The 26,274-nt window shown below is 45.5% G+C and overlaps 1 protein-coding gene across 1 annotated transcript in view; it reads right to left on the reverse strand.

Annotated features, from left to right (window-relative positions):
- The window catches only part of LOC147678095 (hydroperoxide isomerase ALOXE3-like), a 194,875-nt gene that overhangs the window by 154,675 nt on the left and 13,926 nt on the right, over positions 1-26,274 (reverse strand). Inside the window, exon 2 of the mRNA XM_086946570.1 lies at positions 1,721-1,925. Within this exon, the coding sequence (XP_086802696.1) occupies positions 1,721-1,925 (205 nt within the window). The remainder of the gene's footprint in view (positions 1-1,720; positions 1,926-26,274) is intronic.

Consider the following 26,274-nt stretch of genomic DNA (forward strand, 5'->3'; position numbering starts at 1 on the left):
CAGGCCCAGGTCTCTCATGTACCTAACATAGCTAAAGATAAGTCTTTTAAGGCCATTAGTTGTGGTTACCAGGAGGACCCCATCATTAGCGTATAACCGTGAGGGCACAGCTCTGTTCTCCACAGACGGAACTGTCGCCCCAACGGATACCAAGGTTTTCTCCAAATTGTTTATATAAAGGAGAAAATAAATTGGGGCAAGGACACAACCTTGGCGCACCACAAACCTGATGCTGAAAGGCTCTGTACATTAGCCAGCGCCCTCAAACCTAACTGCTGCTCTAAGGTTGTGATCGAGAAGTCTTAGGAAAGTAACCAGCCCAAGCTCGGCACTCATACTCTCTGAGATAATCCACAGCTTTGAAGTGGAGACGTAGTAAAAAGGCGCTTGACAGGTCCATAAACGCAAGGTGGGTAGAGACTCCCTTGGGGTATATAGTTTTGTCATATTGCTCAAGTAATTGAATTAGGATCGTGAACTATGAAACATACTTTAATGCAGCTGCTTCTAGCCTGGTGACATCCCATTGAGCAGTGGCAGAAGCTCCATTAGAGCAGAGGAGCACCCCACCCACCCATTTTAATATCGTTTTTTTTTTAATCCCCTGGACCCACTCTAAGGACTCTGATGATTCTTGAGAGCATGTCGAAGGGATGACACTGCTGGTGGGGAGTGGTGGATACTCCCTTCACTGTGCATGAGGTGTTTGGCCGGCCATCTCAGTGGCGTTGGTGAGGCTAGAGGCTGAGGCTGGAGAAGGCAGGCACAGGCTCCCAGTCTGCCTGGGGGCACAAGTTGCCAGCGCTCAAGCCAATCCTGAAGCTGCTCTCATGCAAGATCAGCTTCAGGATTGGCCACAGAGCAAGCTGAGAGCCAGAAGCGGAGCCAGAGCAGAAAGAGCTGATGCATGGAAGACGGCAGTGGTGTTGAGGTAAGTACATTTTTTTATGATTTTTTTTTTTAGTCCCCAACCCCACCACCTTCCTCACCACCTCCTTCCTCCAGCTGGCCCGCACCCCCACTTTGGCAGGGGATGGGCTGCTACTGCCATTGCCAGAGTTCCATACCACAACGAGATGCACCCTAATGAAAAGAGGCTTTTAATTGCCTCGAGGTTGTGGATGAGGTGGTTTTACATGTAATGCAAAGAACGGTCTTATGGGATGGTATTTAATGTTCACCCTTCAGCTGTATCTTCAAAAACTTGACTCCTGATACTAACCTTCAATTTTGTCTTGTTCTATCCCAATTATCAGGATCTTTGCAAGCAGTGGTTAATTTTGAGATTGCAAAAAGATAGCGAAGAACCAGAAAATGCTTCCCTGCTCTTCAAATAAAAAGTTAAGAAAATGTATTTGCTTAAGCTCAAATATTAGAGAGTACTCAGGCTGCATGAACAAATAATGCAAGCAAACTTTAGAACAAACTTGTGGAACAGAGGCTATTGCATACATTTGTTTTTAATGTTTCAAAAGTAGTGTAAAACTGTTATGTGTTTTTTTTACCTTCATGTTTATATTTTCTATGACTTGAAGGGTGTATTTATAGACCTGATGCTACTTGAGTGTTTGTTTTTCAGAGTTACTATTTGTGTTCCAATATAATATAACTACGTATGGTTATGTTGTTATGGCTTCGCCAAAAAACAGATTTACAAGTTGTGAGTAAGGCTTCGGGTTTGTTAATTGGATGCTATGTTCTAATACAAGCAGTGTTCTACCTTTCCCTTCAGGGAGCTCCAGGGTGAGGTATCCCTCGATCCAGCGGTAGCAGGGGAAGTGGTAGATCTTTCCTTTAGGAGATTTCACAGTGACTTGGTTGCAGAACCAGCTATCCTCAGGGAAGAAGGAAAAAGGCTCTTTGTGAAGGTGGATGAGCTGGATATCCCCCAAGTCCTTTTTTTCATGGATGTGGTACTCGTCGGACTGAAAACCAAGAAAACCAGCAGCATTATTTTACTGGACATATTCTATTTAGATAATGCCAGCCACCAGGACATTTAACTCTCAGCAAGAGTGACATTGCTCAGTTTCTTCTATCTGACTGCTCTTATGTTACAATAGATAATAAAGAAATTAGCAAACCAACTGCTTATTTTTCTCATTCTTTCCAAAGGCAAACAATTGAAAAACATTTTCATGAAGCACATCATTTCTAAAACAAGTGTTTTAAGATTACCCAATTATGGACAAAAATCCACTTACATCTCAAAACTTGATTCCCAAGAGATTGTTTTGCAGTCTTGGTTGCCAATTTTATGTAATTAATCAAAATTCCATTTGCCCCAGTAGTCTTAAGGAGTTCAGTGTCCAAACTAATGATGCACCAGGATCTAATAAAGCCATTCAATAATTTGATACCAGGGATTTTCCCCAGGAGAGAAAGTAAAGTTATATAAGGTGTTGGGTAGTTAACCCAAAACCACTAAAATGGAAAATTTGATTTTGCAGAAATTGTTGTCAACCTCCGAACTCTTTCCAAAAATGGTGACAATGAACAGTTAGAGGCAGACCATTTAACATCCCAGAGCAAGGACTTTATATCACAGATGACCATTGTCAAGATTTTGGTAAGTTTAGGATAAAACAGCACAGTTGCTGATAAGAGAATAGCATAGATCAACACCTTTTCAGAAAGGGACAATTTAAGTAAGCTCCAAATCAAGTCAAAACATATTCATGGCAAATCTATGGAGAGGCCTCTACTAGTAGGTTAGCTACATTTTATAGCCCTTATTTGGAAGGGTGTGAGACGACAAAGAGTTGGGAGGATGTAAGATGACAAAGTGTCAAGTCGCAAGGTACCTTCCTTATGGCCCCTTATTTTTATTTGTGACAAGGGTTTTGCTGGAACCTTCTAAAACATTGTTACTTTCAATGGAAAAAAAGTATGTAAACTTCACAGGCATGTGTGAAAAGATGCCATACACAAAATCACATTGTTTAATGTAATGTTTAATCTTTAAACAAAAAAAATTCAAGCTCGTTCTGAGGACCTACTGGCTCTTTATACTTCCATGTGGAGGCTTTGCTGAAATTCCATTATAAGTTAAATAGAAAAAAGCATGCATTCAGATCATTTTTGAAGACCTGCAATTTTAAAAAGTGGCAAATTAAAGAAAGGCGATCACCATAAAAGGTGTGTATGTTGAATCAAATTATGCTGCAATGTCATGAGTTCAAGCAAGGACATTTACATGATCAAGAACAACATTTAAGGAAACAAGCCAGAAATTAATACATCTGAAAAAAGACGGAGCATCTCTTTAAAAATTAGCATTGCCAGATGTTACTCCTACGGGTTTTGGGGTTTACCCCACATTAAATTTTTTTTATTTATTTTTTATTTTTTGGGTGTTCAAAACTGCTTTATTGCATAGGAGGAAATACATTACACAGCTTCTTGCGCCTACAACCCAGAGGCAGGCAGCGTAGCAAGCAAATAGAACACAGCCTTGTGGCCGGCATCCCGGAGGCCCGGCGGCATGTCTTAGGATCAGGTAATAGCAGTGGTTCAACCGGCGTTGCTAAGCATCTGAGGATAGGCTGCAGTAGAACAGTGTTTTCAGTTATTGTTCATTTTTCGTTAAGATTGAAAGAACTTCCCAACATTCAAGAAACTAAGAGGCGTTACATACATGCTTGGAAATAAAGGTACGAGCCGGTACGGTAGCATAGACAGGCAAGCCTGTGCTCATCATAATAGTCGAGGAACAGGAGTCCTGGTGGCATAGTATCAATGCTATGGCAAGCAACGTGTATGGTGTCATGGATTGACATTGAATATGAGGGGTGTGAGTATATGTCACGGATGGCACAGGAAGACCCCGGATAGGGTAAGGGGAACAGACAATCCCAGGTGGGGGGTCCACAGTGAGGAGTGAAATGTGGGGTGCGGTGGTCAGGGCGGTGCCCCAAGGCCCAAGATCGGGGTGACACCCCCCAGTAGTACAAAGAGGGGATGTGTATGTATTGGCAAGGACAATGGCCCCACTCTAAGCCCATGCAATGTCGCTAATCCGCAGTATGGTTTCCCTCAGGTGTATTATCGTCATTCGATTGCGCGAGTAAATAGCACCCTAGGGGACCCCAAATGTCTTTAGGCCGACTCGAAATCGGTAACAATTCAGCGAAGGTGGTGTGCTGCTCCTGACAGTAGGTCAAGTCTGCCAGCCAGTCCTTAAATTTAGGCGCTCTGCCTCGACCCTATCAGCACACCACACGCCTCTTAGCCAAGAGAAGTGCAGTATCGACTAATTTTCGACAAGATTTAGGGATATGTGGAGTATGTCTGAGAAGTGTCAACAAGGGATCCATGGACACGGCGCACTTTGTCATCTCCTCCTCCAGAGACACCTCCAAAAGTAATTCACGTCCTCTTGCTATTCGGAGGAAGACTTCCCACTACTGATATTTTCTACTTTCCATGACCATGGGAGTGCCTTCCCAGTGTTTTCCTGTGGTGGGAGTGTCTGCCTTTTTGCAGTATTCTCCATGTACTTGTGTTCGGTGCCCTTTTGTAACGTGCACATAACACCTTGCCCTTATAACACACGCTTACTACCTCTCATATGTTTTTACCTTTGATACTTGCACAAGTGCCACCTTGCCTACGTAACGCCTGTTCTTGTGCCTAGCACTTATTGCAGTATTATACCTCAAATTATACTCTGTTTTCTCTTTTAACTGCACACTTGTCACTTTTCCTCTTGTGTACTTTTGACTACCTCATGTATTTTTTTGTTGTTCACAATTTTTACTTCCTCAAGTATTTTGTTTGCTCACAATTGTCACTATTACCTTTACTACCTCATGTATTTTTGGTTGCTCACAATTTTTACTACCTCAAGTATTTTGTTTGCTCACGATTGTTATTATTACCCTTACTACCTCATGTATTTTTGGTTGCTCACAATTTTTACTACCTCATGTTTTTGTTTGCTCACAATTGTCACTATTACCTTATGTAACGTAACGTATGCTTTTGTAATCTGCTCTTTTGTAATGTTTCTCATTATGTTTCATTTCTGTTCCTAATGTGAAGCGCTCTGACGCCCTCGGGTAAAGTCCGCGCTATATAAAAATGCATAAATAAAATAAATAAAATAAATAAATAAAATCACTGTGAGGGCGTCCGTCACCCGCTGCCAGTAGTGCAAAACTTGAGGGCATTCCCACGCCAAGTGTAGGAAGTCGCGTGTTCAGTACGGCATCGCCCGCAGCGATCATCGACCGCCAAGCCGAATCTGTGTTTCCGCACTGGCATATAATACACCCGTTGCAGGAATTTGTAATGTATGATTTTCAGTCTACTGCTTGTGGATATGCGAGATATAAGGGTACAGCAGTATTGTCATTGCTCGTCGGTGAGGTCAGTAGCCAGCTCAGCAGTCCAGTGTGCTCGGGCATTAGTCTCAGGCATTGGAGCCGCAGCCCTGAGCTGACGGTATAGGCCAGAGACTAGATGTGTCCCATCTTGTGAACATAACAGGAAATGGAGTGGGGGTAGGATTTCAGGTTCTTCAGGGAAGTTGGGCAGGATGTCCCTCATTCCCGCACATAGGCGTATATAATAGAAGTCCTCAAGCGGGGTGTAGCTATGAGACGCAAAGAACAGCTCTGCAGTCTTAAACTGACCGTTCGAGAACAGGTCGCCCCAGCAAGCAACTCGTATCCTCGCACAAAGGTTGCGAAAGCCCTGTTCCTGTAGCAGGGCGAGATCAGGATGAAATGTTAGCGGTAACTTGGGCGAATACGGCAGACGGCAAGACAAACTCTTGGCAATGCGATGCCACGCACCCAGTGTGCACGAAACGGAGGTGTTCGGCGTGGTGATGGACGATTCCGGACAGTGAAGCAACCCATTGAGCGGGATAGGGTGTACTATCCAATCTTCTACCGCAATGTGAGGCATGAAGGGGGTAGGGGCCAGCCAGTGGTAGGTGAATTGCGCCTGTGCACATTGATAATCTGCTTCAAAGTCAGGGACATCGAAGCCTTCCTCATCATAGGGAAGGGTGAGCGTGGACCACTTTAGCCGTGGGTTCTTACCTCCCCAGAATAATCGACGTAGTTCCGCCTTCAGGGTTTTGAAGAAAAAAGCGCCAGGGAAGTAGGGGATGTTAAGGAAAAGATACAGAAAGCGGGGGAGGATCACCATTTTTATGAGGGATGCCCTTCCAGCCATGGAGAGCGGAAGGGTTAACCAACGATCAACTGAAGTAGCTAGCTTAGTGATTGCTACCCCGTAATTGGACCGTAGTGTCTCGCTCCTATCTCGGGAAATTTGTATCCCCAGGTACCGAGGATCGGTCTGGCACCACTCTAGCGGATAATCAAGGGGAAAGTCGGCAACCGCGTCAGTTAGAGGGAAAAATTGCGACTTTGACCAATTAATGTGGACGCCTGACATTCTGCCGAACATAACGAACTCTCGGAGTAAGGGGTTAAGGTGCATCTCAGGGTGTTTAACATACAGCGTGATGTCATCTGCGTAGAGGGAGACATCGATTTGCCGCTGCAGGCATTGTATCACCCACTCCCGGTGCAGTTGACTTAAGCGACAAGCAAGAGGTTCAACAGCTATAGCGAATAAGAGGGGAGATAGGGGGCATCCCTGGCGCGTGCCTCTAGTAATGTCGATAGGATGTGAAAGACGACCATTTATTAGCACTCTCGCCGTAGGTCGAGTATAAAGCAGGCGGACCCAGGCTATGAAGAGTTTCGGGAACCCCATACTGGCCAACACAGAGAACAAGTAAGGCCACTCAACCGAATCGAATGCCTTGGAGGCATCGAGGAATACGGCTGCAACTGGCATATCGGGGTGTACCGTGTGGAGTAAAGAGAATAGGGTGCGGAGGTTATGCGAGGTAGATCAGCCAGCCACAAACCCAGATTGATCAAGCAATACGATCCTGGACATTAGTAGTGATAGGCGAGTGGCTAGGACCTTAGCGAGTATCTTAACATCGCAATTTAGGAGGGAGAGCGGGCGGTAAGAGTTGCAGGAGCCGGGATCCTTATCAGGCTTCAAGAGGGAAGTATTAACTACCTCACGCATAGAGCAGGGGAGAATACCGTCGTCAAGCGATTCTATGTATACCTCTCGGAGGACAGGAGCCATAATATCTATGTACTCTTTATAGAATTCAGCAGGGATGCCATCGAGGCCGGGGGCCTTGCCGTTCTTGAGGGACATAATGGCCTCACGGATTTCATCCAGCTCGAAGGGGGCCGCCAGAAACGCTCTGTCCCCATCGCTGAGCCAGCATCCCTTGGATAAACAGCATAGGATGTATCAGACACTGTGTTAGAAGTATAAAGTGTGTGGTAGTGGGATGTAAATGCAGTAAGCAACTCGTCCGAGTCCTTGACCGTGGTTCCTTGTGTATCAGTAAGTTCAAGTATGGTGTTGCGTTCTCGTGATGCCTGTGTGAGTGTCGCAAGCACCTTTCCCGGCCGATCCCCCTCACAGTATCTCCTGGCCTGCCAGTGTTTCCCATGGAACTTAGCCTCCTTAGCAGCCTCTTCCTCATACTTCGACAGCGTGTCTCTGAAAGCAGCGTGCGTATCAGGGCCGTCGCCCGCCACCATGCGGAGTTCTAGTGCTCGTAGCTCCCCCTCTAAGGTGTAGATAGTGTTTTGAATATCCCGCAGGACCCCATAGCTCTTGGAGATGCAATATCCTCTAATGGTCACCTTGAATGCCTCCCAGATGTGTTCGACCGAGTCCACCGACCCCTTATTCCTGGGAAAAAAAGGCAGCTATCTCCTCTCCCAACTCAGTTTGAAACAAATTATCCAAAAGGATCTCAGGGCGGAGTCTCCAATGTGGTCTGGGGCTATCCCACCCAGGTATGCGAAGGTGTAGCAGGACTGGACTATGATCGGAGTATGTTCTCGGCAGATGTGCTACCCTTAACACCTCCGCGGTAATCCCTCTGGTAAGTGGGAAGAGATCCAGTTGCGCCCAAGTTCCCATGTGTGAGGTAAAGTGTGTGCCTTCCCTGCCATGTGGGTGGAAGTGCCTCCAGGCGTCTACTAGCTCACCCTCCGTGATCACCCCCTCCAGCGCCTCGCGTGCCCTGGACTTATAGCAGCACACTCCGTCTGCTCTATCCAGGTGAGGTATCAGCGCTAGATTGAAATCACCACCCCAGACAACGTGACGTGAGCCAGCGGTCATGATCTTGCCCCACAGTGTAGATAAGAAAACAGGTGTGTCCACGTTTGGTGCATAGCTGACAACAAATGTGTATGTGTCTCGACCTAGTCTACCCCACAATATTGCATAACGCCCCTCCCCATCCACCAGTTCCCCGTATTTATGGAATGGCACCCTACGAGCAATGAGGATGGTGACTCCTCTTGCATAGGAGGAGTATGAGGAGAAGGTGCGGACTCCCGCCCATCTGCTCGCAAAGGTGGTCCTCCCTTGTGGTGATAAATGGGTTTCCTGTAACATGGCCACCTGAACATGGTGTCTATCGAGATAATCGATGACATTGCAACATTTATTAGCATCATTGAGTCCCCTAACATTCCACGACATGCAGGTCAATTGTGCATTAGCATTCAAAGTAGCCATAAATAGGATAACAACAAGTGCAGCAGTGACTGCCCACGCGACAAAGCCAAGCTGACTCCGACCAGCCAACATAGGTGCTCATACCAGTGCGCTAATTGCACACACATTCCAAGCGATAAGAGCATCTTTATAAACCAACCCAACCCCCCTCCCACCCCAGCATCCCAATCATGCCAGTACCCAATTATCCCCACCCAATGTCCCTCCCCCCTCTCCCTCCCCCCCAACCTCTGCAACAGCATCAACAACATTAACATTCGCAGGGGGAACTCCCTATCGGGGTATAACATAGAGTACGCACAGCCACTACTCCCTTCCATAGCTCCGAGTCTGTACCGCCCTCGGCGGAGGCTAGGGCAGGAGAGTGGTCCTTGGGTTACGTTACCACAGGAATGGTGAGGCAGCGTGGGTCCGTCATGTGTGGTCGTCTCCGTGCGTGCGTTCAAAGCGAGAGACAATGTTTGTTAGTGCAGGTAAAGCAAATAGTTCAGCAGGTGCAAGCATTCAGTTGTCGTCTGCTGCCGAAGACGGGTCCGCTGCAGCATTGCGCCCTTCCCCACGTCCTTTACGGAACATTTTTAGGAAATCCTCCACTTTTTGAGGGTTCGTAAAGAAACGTTGTTTTCCCTGATGTGTGATCCGCAGCTTCGCCGGGTAAAGTAGAGCATAATCCAATTGAGCTTCTCGCAGCTTCCTTTTCACGGGGATAAACTTGCGTCTCTCTTCCTGTACCAAAGGGGTAAAATCCGGGTATATGGAGAAGCTAACGCCATTGTATTGTAATGTTCGCTGAGACCGGGCCGCCCTCAGCGTGACATCTCGGTCTCGATAGTTTACAATTTAGCAATAATCGGCCTAGGCGGCAGTCCGGGCTTAGGCACAGGTGCCAATGATCGATGTGCTCTCTCGACGATGAATTGGGGAGAGAAGACGTCCTCTCCAAGCAAGCCTTTGAGTAGTTTTTCAATATAGAGCTCCATCCTGCCCGTGTCCGTGGATTCTGGAATGCCCGTGACGCGTATGTTGTTGCGGCGGCTGCGGGCTTCCAAATCCTCTTTCTTGGCCGCTATGACTCTGAGCAGGTTGTCCATCCTGGCCAATTGCGTGGTGTGAGTCGACGTGACATCCACGTTATCAGATATGCGTTGTTCCGTGGCCGTCAGTCTCTCCTCGTGGCGATCCACTTTATGAACCAGGGCGTCTAGTCTGGCGGTAACGCCGTCAACCTTTTCAACCACAGTGGCAAACCCCTGCCTCATCTCCTGAAACAGGCTGTGGAAGTTAAGGTCTTTAGCAGGAGTTGCGACGATCTTTGAGGACGCATCACTTGGCCCGGGATCGGCGGGCACCCATTTTGTGCCTTTTTTGGCGCCATCAAAGCTCAGTTTCGCTTGGCGATTTTCGGGTCGCACCATGGTGGCGGCCGGTCACGGCCCCTCAGTCGCCGTGCGTCCGATCTGCACCGTGTGCGCGGGGGTTCACCGAGTGAGTGTAGATGCAGCCCCAGGAGGGGACGTGTGGGCGTGCAGGTATATCCTGGTGTGGTATTCGCCGAGTGTGGCGCCTCCAATGCGCGGTAATTGGTGCTTGGGGGAGGGTATAGGCCCTCCAACGCTCTATGCACCCGCAGGCCCGTCGGTGGAAATGGGTATCAAGGCCTGGCAGCAGCCTCGGTCACCCTGCCAGGAGAATAAGCTGCAGGATCAGCCCCGCCTTGCACAGGCAGGTGCGCAGGCCATTAGCACACGGCAGACGGGGGAAGCAGTGTCCATTGCTGTCTTGACGGCCTCATATATCCCCCCGCGGCACAAGCGCGGGACACGGCCCGGCCCCGTGAGATCGCCGGCGGTGGGCGAAGCGGTCCGCAAGGTTCCAGGGTTGCAGTCTCACCTCTGATGTGGGCTGGGAGGGAGCATACCGCCAACAATGCGCCAGGAGGCTTTCACGCGGTCCCACAGTCCGGCAAGTACGGCCGAGCTCAGCCGTCCCACCACCCGCGGGGATCTTAGAAGCAACCGCCTCCGCTTGGTACGGGCGCCCTCTGGCTCGCGCTGCTCCACGGAGGGCACTACCGCATTCCAGCTCTCCTCCGCAGCTCAGGAGCCGCCACGCCGCACAAAGTTCCCTCGCTCTGCTCAACGGCTCACCTCCAATACAGGCGCCGCGTATCACCAGTCAGGAGTGGGGCGCACAAAGGGATTACACTGCCGCACTTCAGCCGCCAGATCCCACGCAGGAAGCGCCCGGGTCCCAGGCGGTCGTCCGCAACATCGGCCTGTCCCCTCGTGGCCAGCCTCGGGGTCACGTAGTCTGCTGCAGCCGGTCCCCTCCGCTCACGGGCTCCGCGCGAGCTCGCGGTGAAACTTCAGACGGCGACACCGCCGGCTCCGATCCACACAGCAACCCCAAACTTAAGTCTAGTGTAGAGGGCACCCCCTACATCAAATGGGGGGTAAATCCAATAATTGCTCACCCTGTGGCACAGGATAAGTGAAGGATAAGTTGCCAAGGAGCGGGACCTGCTCAACTAGACAGCCATTCCGCTTGTGCGCCCTCTAGCGCCCCCCTACCCCACATTAAATGAAAAGAAATGTGTTTTTTATTTTATCCCCTTACAAAAGAAAACGTTTACAAAAGACTGGAGATTTCCCCACTATTTAATAAAAAAAACTAGTAAAGGGGGCAAGAGGGGATTTATCCACAGAAAAATGTACACATATACAGGTTATTGTTTGAAAATTGACAAATAGCTTTTTTGAAAAATACATTTACATAAAATACTTGACTCCACACATTAAAAATGGTGTTATATTTCGGCTCAGATGCCCTTAACCATTGAAATGTCCCACGTATGGTCAGCAATGCACATAACACACAGTAATTTGCACATTCCATCATGTTTTCGTTTTCCCTCCATGACCTTGGCCTATTGTTCTGGACATGGAACATCACACAAGTAATGGTGCATTGTTGGCATAGGTGCTAGCAAACATTCCTCTTAATTTAAGGAAAGCCACAATAACTTAGTTTAGTTTGTTTATGAGTTTTCAATAATCATTGACAAGTTCACCTTTTAAAAACTGTTGTAAGTCCTCTATGACTGATAACTAAGACAAAAAGCTTGGAAAGCTAATAGGCCTTGCCTATTCGAGAGCTATTGGCATTAGCAATGTGCTTTAGCCATTTTGTACACCAGTGTGGCTACTGTTCAACATGGCTAAAAGTTAGTGGGGTCGATTTGAGTAGAGTGGGATGGGGTAAAGTGGAATGGGGTACAGTGGGGTAGAATGGGGTGGGGTGAATTGGGTTAAATTGGATTGGGGTAGAGTGGAGTGGGGTAGATTGGAGTAGGCAGATTGGAGCGAGTAGATTGGAGTGGAATAGATTGGAGTGGAATAGATTGTGGTAGATAGGAGAAATTGTAAATCAGGATAGAGTGGAGTTGGATATATTGTGGTAGATTGGAGTGGAGTGGAATGGATTGGGGTAGATTACAGTGGGGTAGATTGGGTGGAATATAGTGTAGAATGGAGTGCTTAGAGTGGAGTGGGCTAGGTTGGTGGATGGGATAGATTGGAGTGGTGTGGGGAGGATTGGGATGGGGTGGGGTATATTGGAGTGGAATGGGGTAGATTGGGGTTGAGTAGATTGGGATAGAGTAGGTTGGAGTGGGGAAGTGGGATAGATTGGGGTGCATAAGATTAGGATAGACTATAGTAGGGTAGATATAAGGATGGTAGATCGGGGTAGATTGGAGAAGAGTAGAATAGAGTGGGACATATTGGGGTAGATTAAAGTAGAGTTGGGGTAGATTGGGAAAGATGGCAGTACAATGGATTGGGTAAATTGGGGTGTGATAGATTGGATGGATTACGGTAGGGTACATTAGAGTGAGATAGATAGATTGGAGTGGGCTAGGTTGGAATGGGGTAGATTGGAGTGGACTTGGATAAAATGGTGTGGGATAGATTGGGTTAGGGTGGGTTAGTTTGGGGTGGAGTCGATTAAGATACATTGGAGGAGTGTAGTTTGGGGGGAGTGGGGTAGTGTATATTGCAGTGGGGTGGATTGAGTTAGATTATACTGGAGTGGGGTAAATTTGAGTGGCATGTGTTCGTATGAAGCGAGGTGGATTGGGGTAGATTGGGTGGATTGGAGTGGGTAGATCGAAGTGGGGAGATCGGGAGCCCAGAGGGGTAAACTTGGATAGATTGGACTGGTGTTGAGATTGGAGTGAAGTGAAGTAGATTTGAGAAAAGTGGAATGGCATTATTTGGAGTGGAGTGGAGTAGATTAGGGTGGAGTGGAGTTAATTGGGTGGATTAGAGTGGGGTAGATTGGGTGGACTGGAGTGAGTTAGGGTGGGTAGATTAGAGTAGGGTATATTTGACAGGAGTGGGGTGCAATGGATTGGAGTCTGGTAGATTGGAGCGGAATTGGATGAATTGGGGTAGAGTGGAGTAGGGGATTGGAATTGATTGGGGTGGAGTAGATTGGAAGAGATTGGGGAAGATTTGAGTGCAGTGTGGTAGATTGGGGTGGAGTGGGATATATTTGAGTGGGATGGCATTGATTGGGGCAGATTGAATAGGGAGGAGTGAGATAGATTGGAGAAGGTTAGATTGAAAAGAGATGATTGGAATGGAGTAGTTTGGAGTGTGGTGGATTGGAGTGGAGTGGGGTAGATTGGCATGTAGTGTGGTAGATTGGAGTGATATGGATTGGAGTGAATTAGTTAGAGGAATATTGGATTGGGGTGGAGTAGATTAGAGTGGGGTGGAATGGGTTAGATTGGAGTGAAGCGGGTGGATTTGGGTAGACTGGACTGCAGTTGGGTAGAGTGGAGTGGGGTAGATTGGGTGGATTGGATTGAGTGGAGTGATGTGGATTGTGGTAGGCTCAAGTGGGGTAGATTGTGGTAGAGTGGGGTTGACAGGGTGGAATTGGTAGGTCGTAGTCAATTGGAGGGGGTGGATTGTGGTGGAGTTGAGTAGATTAGAGTGGAGTGGGGTAGATTAGAGTGGAGAGGAGTTGGATAGATTGTAGAGTAGTTTGGAGTGGAGTAAAGTGGGTGAATTTGGGTAGACTGGACTGCAGTCTGGAAGATTCGAGTGGGGTAGTTTGGGGTGGACTTTTGTAAATTGGAGTGGAGTGGGTTGGAGAGGGGTCGATTGGGGTAGATTAGAATGGGTGGGTTGATTGGGTCAGAAAGAGAGGAGTGGGGTTTATTGGAGTAGAGTAGATTGGAGTGGAATGGTGTATATTTGGTTAGAGAGAGGTGAATGGGAGTGGTGTGGGGTAGAATGGGATGTGGTGGGTAAATTGGGGGTAGCTTGGAGTGGGTAGATTGGATCATAGTGGAATGGGGTACAGTGCAGTGGAATAAATTGGGTTAGAGTGGGGTAGATTATAGTGGGATAGATTGGAGTGGCGTGGGGTAGATTTGGGGGCTGGGTAAATTGGTGTGGGGTAGATTGGACTGGAGGTGTGTACATTGTAGCAAAGTGGAGTGGTGTGAGATACATTAGGGTGCATTGCAGGGGTAGACTGGAGTGGAGTGGAGTTGGGTAGATTAGAGTGCAGTAAGTGGTGTGGGGAGGAGGGGCATGGAATGGTGTCTTTGGTCGTGGAGTGAATGGCATAGATTGGAAGGGCATGGGGTCGAGTGGCATGTCACAGACTGACTTAAAGTGGAGGGGAGTGGAGTGGCATGTCGTAGAGTGGAGCTGAGTGTCGTAAAACGCAGTGGCATAGCATAGAGTAGAAGGGCATAAAGTTGAGTGGCATAGTGTGGAGTATGCATGGTCTGGTAGCACACTGCAATTACAGACAAGACATTTTCAATTGAAATGACCATTACATTTGCCCCGAAATAGGGTTTTACTGCTCACTAATTATAATGTGTGCAAATGTCATCACCTAGTGTATTGATATGCTTTGATCGTATTCAAATATGTGTTTCCACCATAATTCAGAATTACAAAAAATATACTTCATTTGTACAAATTCTTATTTATTCTGAAATATCAGCACAGTTCCTGTTTTTGTTGTGTGCTACAAAAAATCCTACACCCACACCTCTTAAATGGGTAATCAGCCAGATTGCCACATAAATTCTCTCACTTTGAAAGTCAGATAAAGAGAAATAAGTACCAAGCTCCATATAATAGAGCATCTGATATTTGAGCTTTGTTTTTGAATGCATTGCAAATATGACTAGATAAGAACAAGATTTAAAGGCCTGTTTACCAAAAGCTAGTTTGTAGAAGAATACAGTAAACACGTTTTGTACAACAGGAGGGATACTTTCAAACTGGACAACCTAAACCAATTATAGCCAGCAAATACAAATCCAGAAAATGTGAGTTACAAACCACAAAGCCAATGATAAGCAAAGGCTGGAACGCATTCCTAGGTCAACTTTCCGAATGTAACTTTAATTTGATTTACTTTTTGTAATATTTTATGTTTTGGGCATATTTAAATATGTATACATATATGTTTTATAATCTTATCTTCTTTATGAATTTGTAAATTATATTATTAATGTATTTGTTTTATATATATATATATATATATATATATATATATATATATATATATATATTCCACAAAAAAAGTCCCCAGAGGCAGGATCGCACTCCACAGCAGGTAAGTTTAACAAAACTCTTTTATTTAGGCATGTGACTTCCCTTCCCCGTACATTGTCTGCAGGCCTGACGCGTTTCAAAGCTTTTTGCTTCTCTTCAGAGGCCGGTATCCAGCAGGACGTTCTGTGAGGCTCTCCAATCTCCCAGCTGGAATGCTTCCAATCATATATATATATATTACCTACTGGCGGTCGCCAGTAGGTATATATAGTTAGGATTTTTTCTCTATGGGATTTTTGAAAATTCTATGTCTAATAACTTTGGCGTTTGTGGACGGAATTGGCTGAAATTTTCAGGAAAATGGAACATTTTGTTTCTGAGCAGCCCCTGACAATTTGGGGGGGTTTCATCAAGGGGGGGCCGAGAAAAAAGGGGGGTCCCAAAACGCATTTTTCCCATGTTAATTTCCATAGGGCGGTTGGCCTCACTTTTAGCTCGAACGGCTGAATGGATTTGCATGAAACTTGGCAAAATTGTAGGGACTGTTAGCCCGATGTGCCTTTGCTAGGTCTCAATATATGTGCTCCAGTGGATTTTGAGTAATTTAGGTTCAAAAAAAGATATATATCTGGGCCTAACCACACATCTGATCTGATTGGCTGTCAGCACTTCATCCAAGAAGTGTTGGCAGCCATCTTGGGACCAATATACATGATAGCACCTCATTAAAAAGCATTGTAGTTAATAGAGGGTTTTAGGACTTTAGTTACATTATAAATCATTTGTTGATGGTACCATACTCGTTTTAGGAATTGTGGTGGGTTCTAAGGTGATTTTACCATGTGAAAAAACCTTCTGCTGTGATATCATGAATATTGTTTGAAAGAAAACTAATATCTCATGATTTTCCCACAGTGGTTTGGAAGGGGGTCTATAAGCTAAACTGAAAGCATATTTTCTGTAAATTCACATTATCTTTCTCAGTCATGTGAAAATGAAGTCTGACATTCTCAGCAAAACATGTACATCCAACAAGGACAGAGACTGTCAGTTGATTCCTTTGTGTTCTACTGCAGCCTCCTAGAGTGTTCTAAAGAACAACTAGAGCGCTAACAGTCCTACTTATTACAAAGGTATGGCACACCTGAAGCCATCTTGATTGGAATAAAGTGGTAACTCTTAAAACATTTAATTTAAAAAGAAACAACATGAGGGGGTATATTTTGCCATAGAAAGTATTATTAGTGCTGCAGAAAGAAAAATTAGGGCACATTTTGAGTGACTTTTCAAATCCTCTTCTATTTCATTAAAAAATTCTGACATGCAGTCTCCCAAAATGGCCACCAGAGACAAAAGAGCCCAAATGTAGCCCAAATATCACCCAGATGTAGCCCAAGTATAGCCCAATGACAGAATGTCCCAGAGTGTTCTAAAGAACAACTAGAGCGCTAACAGTCCTACTTATTACAAAGGTATGGCACACCTGAAGCCATCTTGATTGGAATAAAGTGGTAACTCTTAAAACATTTAATTTAAAAAGGAACAAAATGAGGGGGTATATTTTGCCATATGAATTATGATTAGTGCTGCAGAAAGAAAAATTAGGGCACATTTTGAGTGACTTCTCAAACCCTCTTCAATTTCATTAAAACATTCTGACATACAGTCTCCCAAGATGGCCACCAGAGACAAAAGAGCCTAAATGTAGCCCAATTCTATGTCAGGAAGCGGAGGCGAGGATTTTGCTAGTCCTTTCTCCATTTTATTGGACAGCAAGTTAGTAGTAAAGAAAAAACAATACATCACGGACTACCCAAACCAACATGGCAGCGGTAGTCCAGGTAACCTAACAACCAATCAGAGTCCAACAGTTCGTATATATGGAGTCCCAGCTGTTAGTCCTTCCTCTTTCTCCATTGCTGCCTCGGCAAGATAAGTCACGCTTTTCATATCTTTGTCGTGGCAGTTTTTGTTGTGATTGTAGACAGCTTTACTTGATTTCGCTTGTTAGTAATTGACTTTGCCTTGTTGTAGGCTGTGTTTATAACGCGGTAGGCTTTCAGCCCGAGCGTTTCTTCTTCGCGCGTGCGCGATCTTGGTGTCGGCTTCTGACGCCGATCAGCTGTTCTCCTCAGCGCTCATCGCGCTTGAGTAGAAACGCGCTGAGGCACTGCGCTTCTTTCGTTTTTTCAGCCTCTTCCCTCACACTGACGCCGTTTTAGACGGCAAGAAGTATTTTCTGACTGGAATTTATTAAATTTTATTTTAATTTCAGTCAGAACTTTGGTGTTTCAGGTTTTCACTCGTGTTAGCCTGTCTGGTACCTGTGTGAAGGGATTTCCCCTTGTATTTAGTTGGGGTGTTTGTGTATGGGTACCAGTTTTTCTGCTAATATGCAGTCCGGTCCTTCAACTGTTGAGGTGGTGGCTCCTAAAGTTCAGCCACAACTGACCCCTTTACACCCTCCTGCAGAGGTTGACAGGCTTCTCTCTTCGGCGATAGCCCAAGCTCTGGCACCTCTGCAGGACAGTGTAAACAGACTGTCAGCCCATGTTTTTAAGAATGATACTGGTGTTTTTGGGGACAGTGGGGCAGGGCCCAGTGGTGTTCCGTGTGCTCTACCACGTACGGCCAGGAAGCGTGACGCGGGGCACCTGGAGGGCTTCAGTAAATTATCTGAAGCGTTCCGTAAGAGTGCGCGCATGCTTAGAAGCGCACCTTACCGGGGGGACGACTCACCCGGAGAGACTGGTGGTTTTGCCACCCAGGACCTTGACCCGGAAGAAGGGTTCCCCGTTGAGGGAGATGATGAGGAGGACGAATACGTAGATGAGGATGAGGACGCTTCCTCAGAGGATTTTTCTGATGTAAGCAGGTCTTGGCGCCCAAGCCCAGCGCTCCTAGTCTTACGGAGGGTGATCTTGCGCCTCCTAATATGTTTGACCCATCTACTATTGTAAGACCTAGGTCATCGGAGTGGTTTCCTGAGCAGTCAACAGCTGATTATGTCGCAGCTAAGCTTCGACAACCTTTACCTCAGGATGTTCGACTCCGTCTGCGTTCTGAGTGCCCTCGCCCTTCCCTTCCCTTTAGAGTAGCATGCACCCCTGAGATTGATCCCAAGTTGTGCACCTTCTTCGCCAAATATATCAAGGACCCTAAAAAGGGTATAGATAGGTCATGGAAAGCCTGTCAAGATAAACTCTTAGATGTTGTGGGCCCTCTCACAAAAATTATTGAAACGGCCCAACGTTCTAAGGAGTCGGGCTTACCGATGTCTGCTGATGACGTTGCTGGTTGGTCGCAACGGGCAATGTGCCTTCTGGACAATGCCAATTGCGCGCTTTCTGCGGAACGGCGACGTTCCTTACTGCTTAAGATTGACCCGAAACTAGGGGAGTTGTCGTCTTCGGAGGCAGGCCCAATTGCACAGGGTGCTTTGTTTGGTGACCCCTTTGTTAAGGAGTTGGGGAAGTTTGTGGCAACCTTTTCGGCTCTGGACAAGGCTCAGGCTTCGATGAAATTTTTTTTTCCCAGATAGGTTTTTGGCGGGGCCGGCAGAGGCAGAGGTCGCTCTTCCGGCCGTCAGGTCCAGCAAGGCCCCAATAGAGGCCAGTACAAAAGAAATAACGGCTGGAATGATGGACGACAGGGTACCTTCTACCCCTCCAGAGGAGGCAGAGGCCAAGGCAAAGGACGTGGTGGATTCCAGTCCAACTCCAGAGGATTTAATGGTAAGATTTCGAATCATCTCTCTGGTTCAAATGGGGGGAAGGTTAGCGTTGTTTCCCCAGGCCTGGGCGTCAATAACTTCGGATCCTTGGGTGCTGGAGACGGTTCAGGGGTTTCACATCGAATTTTACGGTTCCCCTGTTCAACTTTCTCGTCCTCGTCCTCTAGTGTTTTCTGTCACAGACCAAGAACTTGTAGATTTAGAGGTTCGGGCGATGTTACAAAAAGGCGCCATTATCCCCTCGGCGCTTCACCCAAACGGTTTCCTCAGCAACATCTTCCTGGTGGAAAAGAAAGGCAAAGGGTTCAGACCAGTAATCAACCTCCGCTCCTTCAATGAGTGGCTAGTTTACAGGCACTTCAAGATGGAGGGCATCCATCTTTTGAGGGACCTTCTGTTACAGAACGATTGGTTGGTTCGCTTGGACCTGAAAGATGCTTATCTTTCGGTTCCAATCTTTCCTCCTCATCGTCGATTCCTCCAGTTTCTGTGGAGGAATCAGGTTTACGAATTTCGTACGCTTCCCTTTGGTCTTTCCTCAGCACCTTGGTGCTTTACCAAACTCCTGCGCCCGGTGGTAGAACATCCCCATACCCTGGGGATTCGTCTGATTGTATACCTGGACGACATTCTTTTAATGTGTCAGTCCAAAGACGACCTCCTTCGCCATCTTCAGGTTACTATAACCCTTCTTCAGTCTCTGGGATTCATCATCAATGCCCAGAAGTCGGATCTCTTTCCCCGACAGGAAATGACTTTCCTTGGCTTTCTGATCATAACTACGGATGCGACTCTTCACCTTCCTTCCGAAAAGATCTCCAAGATCAAGAAGGAGATTCGCAAGGTTCTTCGGCGGGATCGAGTATCCCTCCGCCAACTGGCCAGGATTGTGGGCTTACTGTCTTCATCGATCCAGGCCATTTTTCCAGGCCCTCTACATTACAGGGCTCTTCAGAGACTGAAGGCATTTCACCTCCGCAAGGGTCTTACTTACTCTGAACTGATTTCCTTGAATCTGGAAGCCCGATCGGAGCTTCTTTGGTGGTTAGATCACATGGATGCCTGGAACGGGAAGGCGATTTTCGGTTCCCGTCCGGATCTGGTGATCGAGTCAGATGCCAGTCGCCAGGGCTGGGGCGCCCGTTGCGGCTCTCTCTCAGTGGGCGGCAGATGGACGGAGGAGGAACTACACCTCCATATCAACTGCCTGGAGCTCCTTGCGGGCTCGTTCGCGATCCGCTCCTTCACCTCGACCAAGGTTTCGTGTTGTGTGCTTCTTCGGATGGACAACACGACTGCGGTCAGGTACATCAATCGGTTGGGAGGCACGTACTCCAAGGACCTAGCGGACCTTGCGAAAGACTTTTGGAACTATTGCCTTCTTCGCCAAATTACTGTCACGGCGGAGTATCTCCCAGGCGATCTGAACACTGTAGCGGATTGGCAATCCAGGAATTTCCGGGATGCCAGCGACTGGAGACTGGATCCTTCAGTATTTCAGAGAATTTCGGACCTTTGGGGTCTTCCAGTAATGGACTTATTTGCGTCCAGATGGAACGCCCAGCTACCCCGCTTCTACAGCTGGAAACCGGATCCGGGGGCGGAAGCAGTGGATGCCTTCCTACAGGACTGGTCTCTGTTTCCAGCTTATGCGTTTCCCCCCTTCCTTTTCATTCAAAGGGTGGCGGCTCAAGTCCGCAGGCAGAGAGCTTCTCTGATTCTGATCACGCCAATCTGGAGAGCTCAATGCTGGTTCCCTTCTCTTTTGGAACTATCCTGGGACAAGCCTCTTCGGCTTCCGTCGTTCGACCACATTCTGACGGATCCATTGGGTCACCCGCATCCGCTGGTTCTCCAGGGCCATCTACGTCTCATGGCATGGAGGATTTCAGGGGACGTTGGTCTTGTGACTCGCTTTCGAGAGACGCTGAGCTCCTCATTCGAGGAGCCTGGGCTCCTAACACCTCTAAACGGTATAGATCAGCATGGAACAGATGGGTTCGTTGGTGTGTGGGAAAACACCTGGATCCCATGGGCTCCTCTGTCACCGACGTGATTAACTTCCTCGCTGATCTTTTCAAAAGGAAATTGGCGTACAGCACCATTAATTCTTTCAGGTCGGCAATTTCTGCTGGGCATGCCCTCGTTGATGGCTCTCCGGTTGGTGAGCACCCTTGGGTTTGTAAACTCCTTAAAGGTATTCGCCTTTCGCGCCCCCCAGAACCTCGTTATTCAGGTTTGTGGGATGTTAATGTGGTCTTGAATTTTCTAAAGTCCTGGCAGGATAATCAATACCTTTCCCGCAAGGAGCTTTCAGCCAAACTAGCGATTCTCCTCTGCCTGATTTCATGTAAACGTGCTTCTGATGTTCGTGCACTAGACGTATCAGCCAGGGTTTTTACCCCAGAAGGGGTTACATTTACTGTTTCAAGAAGAACTAAATGTAATACCAGGTCAGTAACTTACCCGGCTTTCCCAGATTTGCCAAAGCTCTGTGTTGTTCGTTGCCTTAAGACATATGAGGAGGTTACTCTTGAGCTCCGCCCTCCGGGCGAGAGACAATTACTTATTGCAATTAAGAAGCCATTCAAGGCAGTTTCCTCTCCCACCATTGCCAGATGGGTCAGGTGGATAATGTCTGAAGCTGGAATTAGCGTCTCTGACTTTGGGGCTCATTCCACTAGAGGTGCAATGGCTTCCAAGGCTATTCAGGTAGGTGGACGCCTGGAGGATATCATGAATGCAGCGGATTGGTCCTCAGATTCGACTTTCAAATAGTTCTACTTCAAGCCAATCCATGAGGCTGCTTCGTTGGTGGTGAGTAGGCTTTGAACAAGCAAAATCCTCGCCTCCGCTTCCTGACATAGAATGAGAAATTTCCTAGTTACCACAAAGGAAAGTTTCAATTCTATTAAGGAGGCGGAGGCGAGGATTTTCCCACCCAGGCTTTATCGAGCCTCCCCTCCCGTGACTGGACTATGATATTTTACTTCGTCTAAGGGAAGTATTCTTTTTTCTGAGTTTTAATGTTCTCATTGATAAGCTGTGCAATGCTGATTAAGTTCTATCTGCAATTCGTTCGGTTTACTCCATTGCAATGTTCTTGAATTTTCGACATTGTTCTGGACAAGATATTATTATTATTGTTCTCTTCCCTAGGCTCCGATCAAAAAACGGACTAGTGGTTGGCTGACTTCTTTCCTGCGGCAGCTCCCAAGAAAGAGGAAGGACTAACAGCTGGGACTCCATATATACGAACTGTTGGACTCTGATTGGTTGTTAGGTTACCTGGACTACCGCTGCCATGTTGGTTTGGGTAGTCCGTGATGTATTGTTTTTTCTTTACTACTAACTTGCTGTCCAATAAAATGGAGAAAGGACTAGCAAAATCCTCGCCTCCGCCTCCTTAATAGAATTGAAACTTTCCTTTGTGGTAACTAGGAAATTTCTCAATATCACCCAGATGTACCCCAAGTATAGCCAAATGACAGAATGTCCCAGAGTGTTCTAAAGAACAACTAGAGGGCTAACAGTCTTACTTATGACAAAAGTATGGCACACCAGAAGCCATCTTGATTGGAATAAAGTGGTAAGTCTGAAAACACTCAATTTAAAAAGGAACAACATGAGGGGGTTAATTTTGCCATAGAAAGTATGATTAGTGCTTCAGAAAGAAAAATTAGGGATCATTTTGAGTGACTTCTCAAATCCTCTTCTATTTCATTAAAAAAATTCTGACATGCAGACTGAAACATGCACTTTGAATACCAGCAGCAGACGTCCCTGGTGAGCAGTAGCTTTACTACAGTGATCTAATGTGCAACTAGAGTGCTAACATTCAGAATTTATGGCAAATGTGTGACACATCTGAATGCCTTCTTGATGGAACCAAAGTAAACAAGCATTGAAAATGCAATAGATCTCGCCCTCGTTTAAGTTAAAGCCATTCTGTTTGTAATGAGGTGGCTTTTTAGCTTTGCTTTTATTAGTGTTTTTTCAACTTTCATGTAAATAACATGCATCTGTATGCATATAAGTATATGTATGCATGCATTTATGTTTGTATTTATATAGATATACAGATGATATATGTTTATATATGTATGTATATATATATATTCACTGAAAAAACCATAGGTTATAGACCATATATAGTTAGGAATTAGCATTTACAAAACCTTGAAAATTCACTGAAAAAACCATAGGTTATAGACCATATATAGTTAGGAATTCGCATTTACAAAACCTTATTTTACTCACACAAAACCATTGAAATTCCATATATAGTTAGTTGCACTAACTATATATCGCGCACCCGCAATCTACTGCTGATGATGTCACATATTACATCATTTATGACATGGTCAGTGACATCACTGATGACATCACTGATGACATCTCAAATGACATCACTGATGACATCACTGATGACAACATCCAGTGACTGTATGTTTCTGTAAAGTTAAAATATGTCTTACATATTGAAGAATGAATGGATGTATAAGTGTCTGGATGAAGGGTTTAGTAGGTGCATGACTGACTGTATGAGTGAGTGATTAAATGTGTCTCACTGAGTGCATGGGTTAGTGACTAAACTGTCTTAATTTGTGCATCATTATGTCTGTTTTTCTGTAAACTGTTGCATGTGTTGATAAGTAGCTATATGAGTAACTATATGGGTTATTGATTGGTTGCCCAAGTATTTGTATGGGAGACTGAGTGTGTGTGTGGGTGGCTGGGAGGTGTATGACTCTGTGCATAGATGGGTGAGCAGTTGATTCACTAGATGTATGGTTTCAAAAGTGCATGTGGAAACAGCTGTATGGGCGGTTGACTGTGTGCATGAGTGTATTGGTGAGTGAATGGATATCTCAGTGCTACATGTCAAAGTAAGTACATATGTAAAACACAGTACATGTGAGAGTTGACATATATAAATAACTGTGCATAAGAGCCAGTGAATGTGTGAGTGGCTGTATGGATCATTGTGAACTTGTATCAGGGATTGTATAAGAGAGTAAATATGTGTTAGTATATGTTTGAATAAGTAAAGTTTGTATAACTGTATAGTTGAGGAAATGGAGGTGTGATTGATTCTTTGCATGACTGACTAGGTGTGTGAGTAACTCCATGGATGAGTGACAGTCTGTGAGTGTCTGTTTACACTGATTGTATCTAAGGTTATATTAGAGTCTGAAGAGGTTCATCGTATTATCACATGAATTATATCATCAGTGATGTGATCAGTAATGTCAAATGAGATGTCATCAGTGATATCATCAGTGATGTCATTTGAGATGTCATCAGTGATGTCATTTGAGATGTCATCAGTGATGTCACTGACCATGTCATGAATGATGTAATATGTGACATCATCAGCAGTGGATTGCGGGTGCGCGATATATAGTTAGTGCAACTAACTATATATGGAATTTCAATGGTTTTGTGTGAGTAAAATAAGGTTTTGTAAATGCGAATTCCTAACTATATATGGTCTATAACCTATGGTTTTTTCAGTGAATATACATATATATATATATATATATATATATATATATATATATATATATATATATATTTACATGTTTGCATATATATTTGCATTTCTTATTATTATTGGTTAAAATATACTTTTAAATATTTTTTTTAAATAAATTAATGTTAATATTTACCATATGTTTATTTGAATATTTTAGATTGTATATATATATTTAAAAATCATTATTTAATACAAAAATAGTACTGTAAACAATATTGTTTCCGATATTTTTGTACTTACCTTTTTAAGTATGGCTAGTCAATATTTTGGTATCCTATATTTTTTCCTTGATATTTTTTAGCTCAATAGTTTTGAGGTCGATATTCTATTAGTGAACAAGTTAGCATGAGGTAGAAAGAAAGAGAGGTGTGGAGACAGACATTGGAGAGGAGAAAAAGAGCAACAGAGGGAAGCAATGAGCAAAAAACAAATTCTTATGACTAACCCTATCATTTAAAGGGGGTGATGATCTGAAAGGTGGGTGGGTCCTAGGCAGTTGTCTAATTTGTCCCAACCTTAAATCGTCTCTGGTTGTCAGTTTAGGGGTGCAACTAGACCTGAACTTGGGAGTGGGAGGGTGCTAACAGGTCAACCAATGGAGGTCGGCCTAACACTTCACACAATGGAGCTTTTGCATCCGCCACCTATTATACCAAATTTCAGACTTATTCTTGTGCCTGTCAAAAAAAGCATAAGGTTTCACAAGCATTGCTGCCAAATTATACTTTCAAGAGGCAGGACACTGCAATGCAATTCCTACTCAAGGAGAGTGTTGGTGTCCTTTTTTGATATCAATACCATACAGGGGTAAAAAGCATTATTCATATGTTAAAGCATAGCCTAATTCCGTTTGACAATGCACTCCGAGAAACTGATCATAAAGGTGTCTGCTTTCGGTGTTAGAAGCTTGTCTCTAGCTATACAGGCATTCAATGTCCAGGCTTCATATGCCTGAGCTATACCTCAGTGAACATATCGGCTATGCACCAGACAGGTTCTTTCTGGTGAAATCAGTCAGGAGAATATTACATTGTGTGGTAATTGGTGCACAAGCCAGTACATATCCAGTTCGTGGCAGTAAGAAATTGATTGCTTAAGCATTCATCCTATTTGAAGGTCAGAAATGTGTGAGTACACCACCATAGGGATTATGATGTCTCTCCCTGCCAACGGTTTCATGGCGGTTAACCAGCCATGAATAGGCTGGCGCAAAGGAACGTAGTGGGCCCTCCTAGCCCTCAGCTGTGGGTTTTCGGGGGCATCTATGGTGTTCTCCTAAATATCCCTGCACCATGTGGCAGACACTGCATGGTGCCTGCCACATGGTGCAGGGATATGTGTGGTGTTCCCTTTTCGTGCTGCGGCATGTGCTGCAGGCAGCAGCCCCTGCCGCAATGCAAAATATAGGCATTTAGACCGCCATGGTGGTGGTTGGATCCCAATGCCTATGGCTGGACTGCCAACATCCTGTTGGGTGGTTCCACCTATGATAGGATGGCAGGTCTGGTAACTTTGAAAATCCGTTTGACCTAACTGTAACATACTTAACGTGTAATCCGGTCTCTAACTGAGTGATCCTCTGCAAATATTTTATTTTATTGATCTGCCTTTTTCTTCTTTATCACATTTGAGAGCATCTTCAAATATGAGTTGAGCATTTCTGTTGTACAAAAAAACACTCATGTTTTCATTAAATAGACTAAACGTTTGCATTGTGTATTATGAGAATCTAGCCCACGTATAGGGTACACATTAGCCATGACTTGCCTCTTAGATCACTAATAGCATTGCCATCGGGGCAGAAGTGTTTCCCAGTGCATGTT

Source organism: Lissotriton vulgaris, chromosome 12 (assembly GCF_964263255.1).
Source record: "Lissotriton vulgaris chromosome 12, aLisVul1.2, whole genome shotgun sequence".
In the NCBI taxonomy this organism is placed as follows: Eukaryota; Metazoa; Chordata; class Amphibia; order Caudata; family Salamandridae; genus Lissotriton; species Lissotriton vulgaris.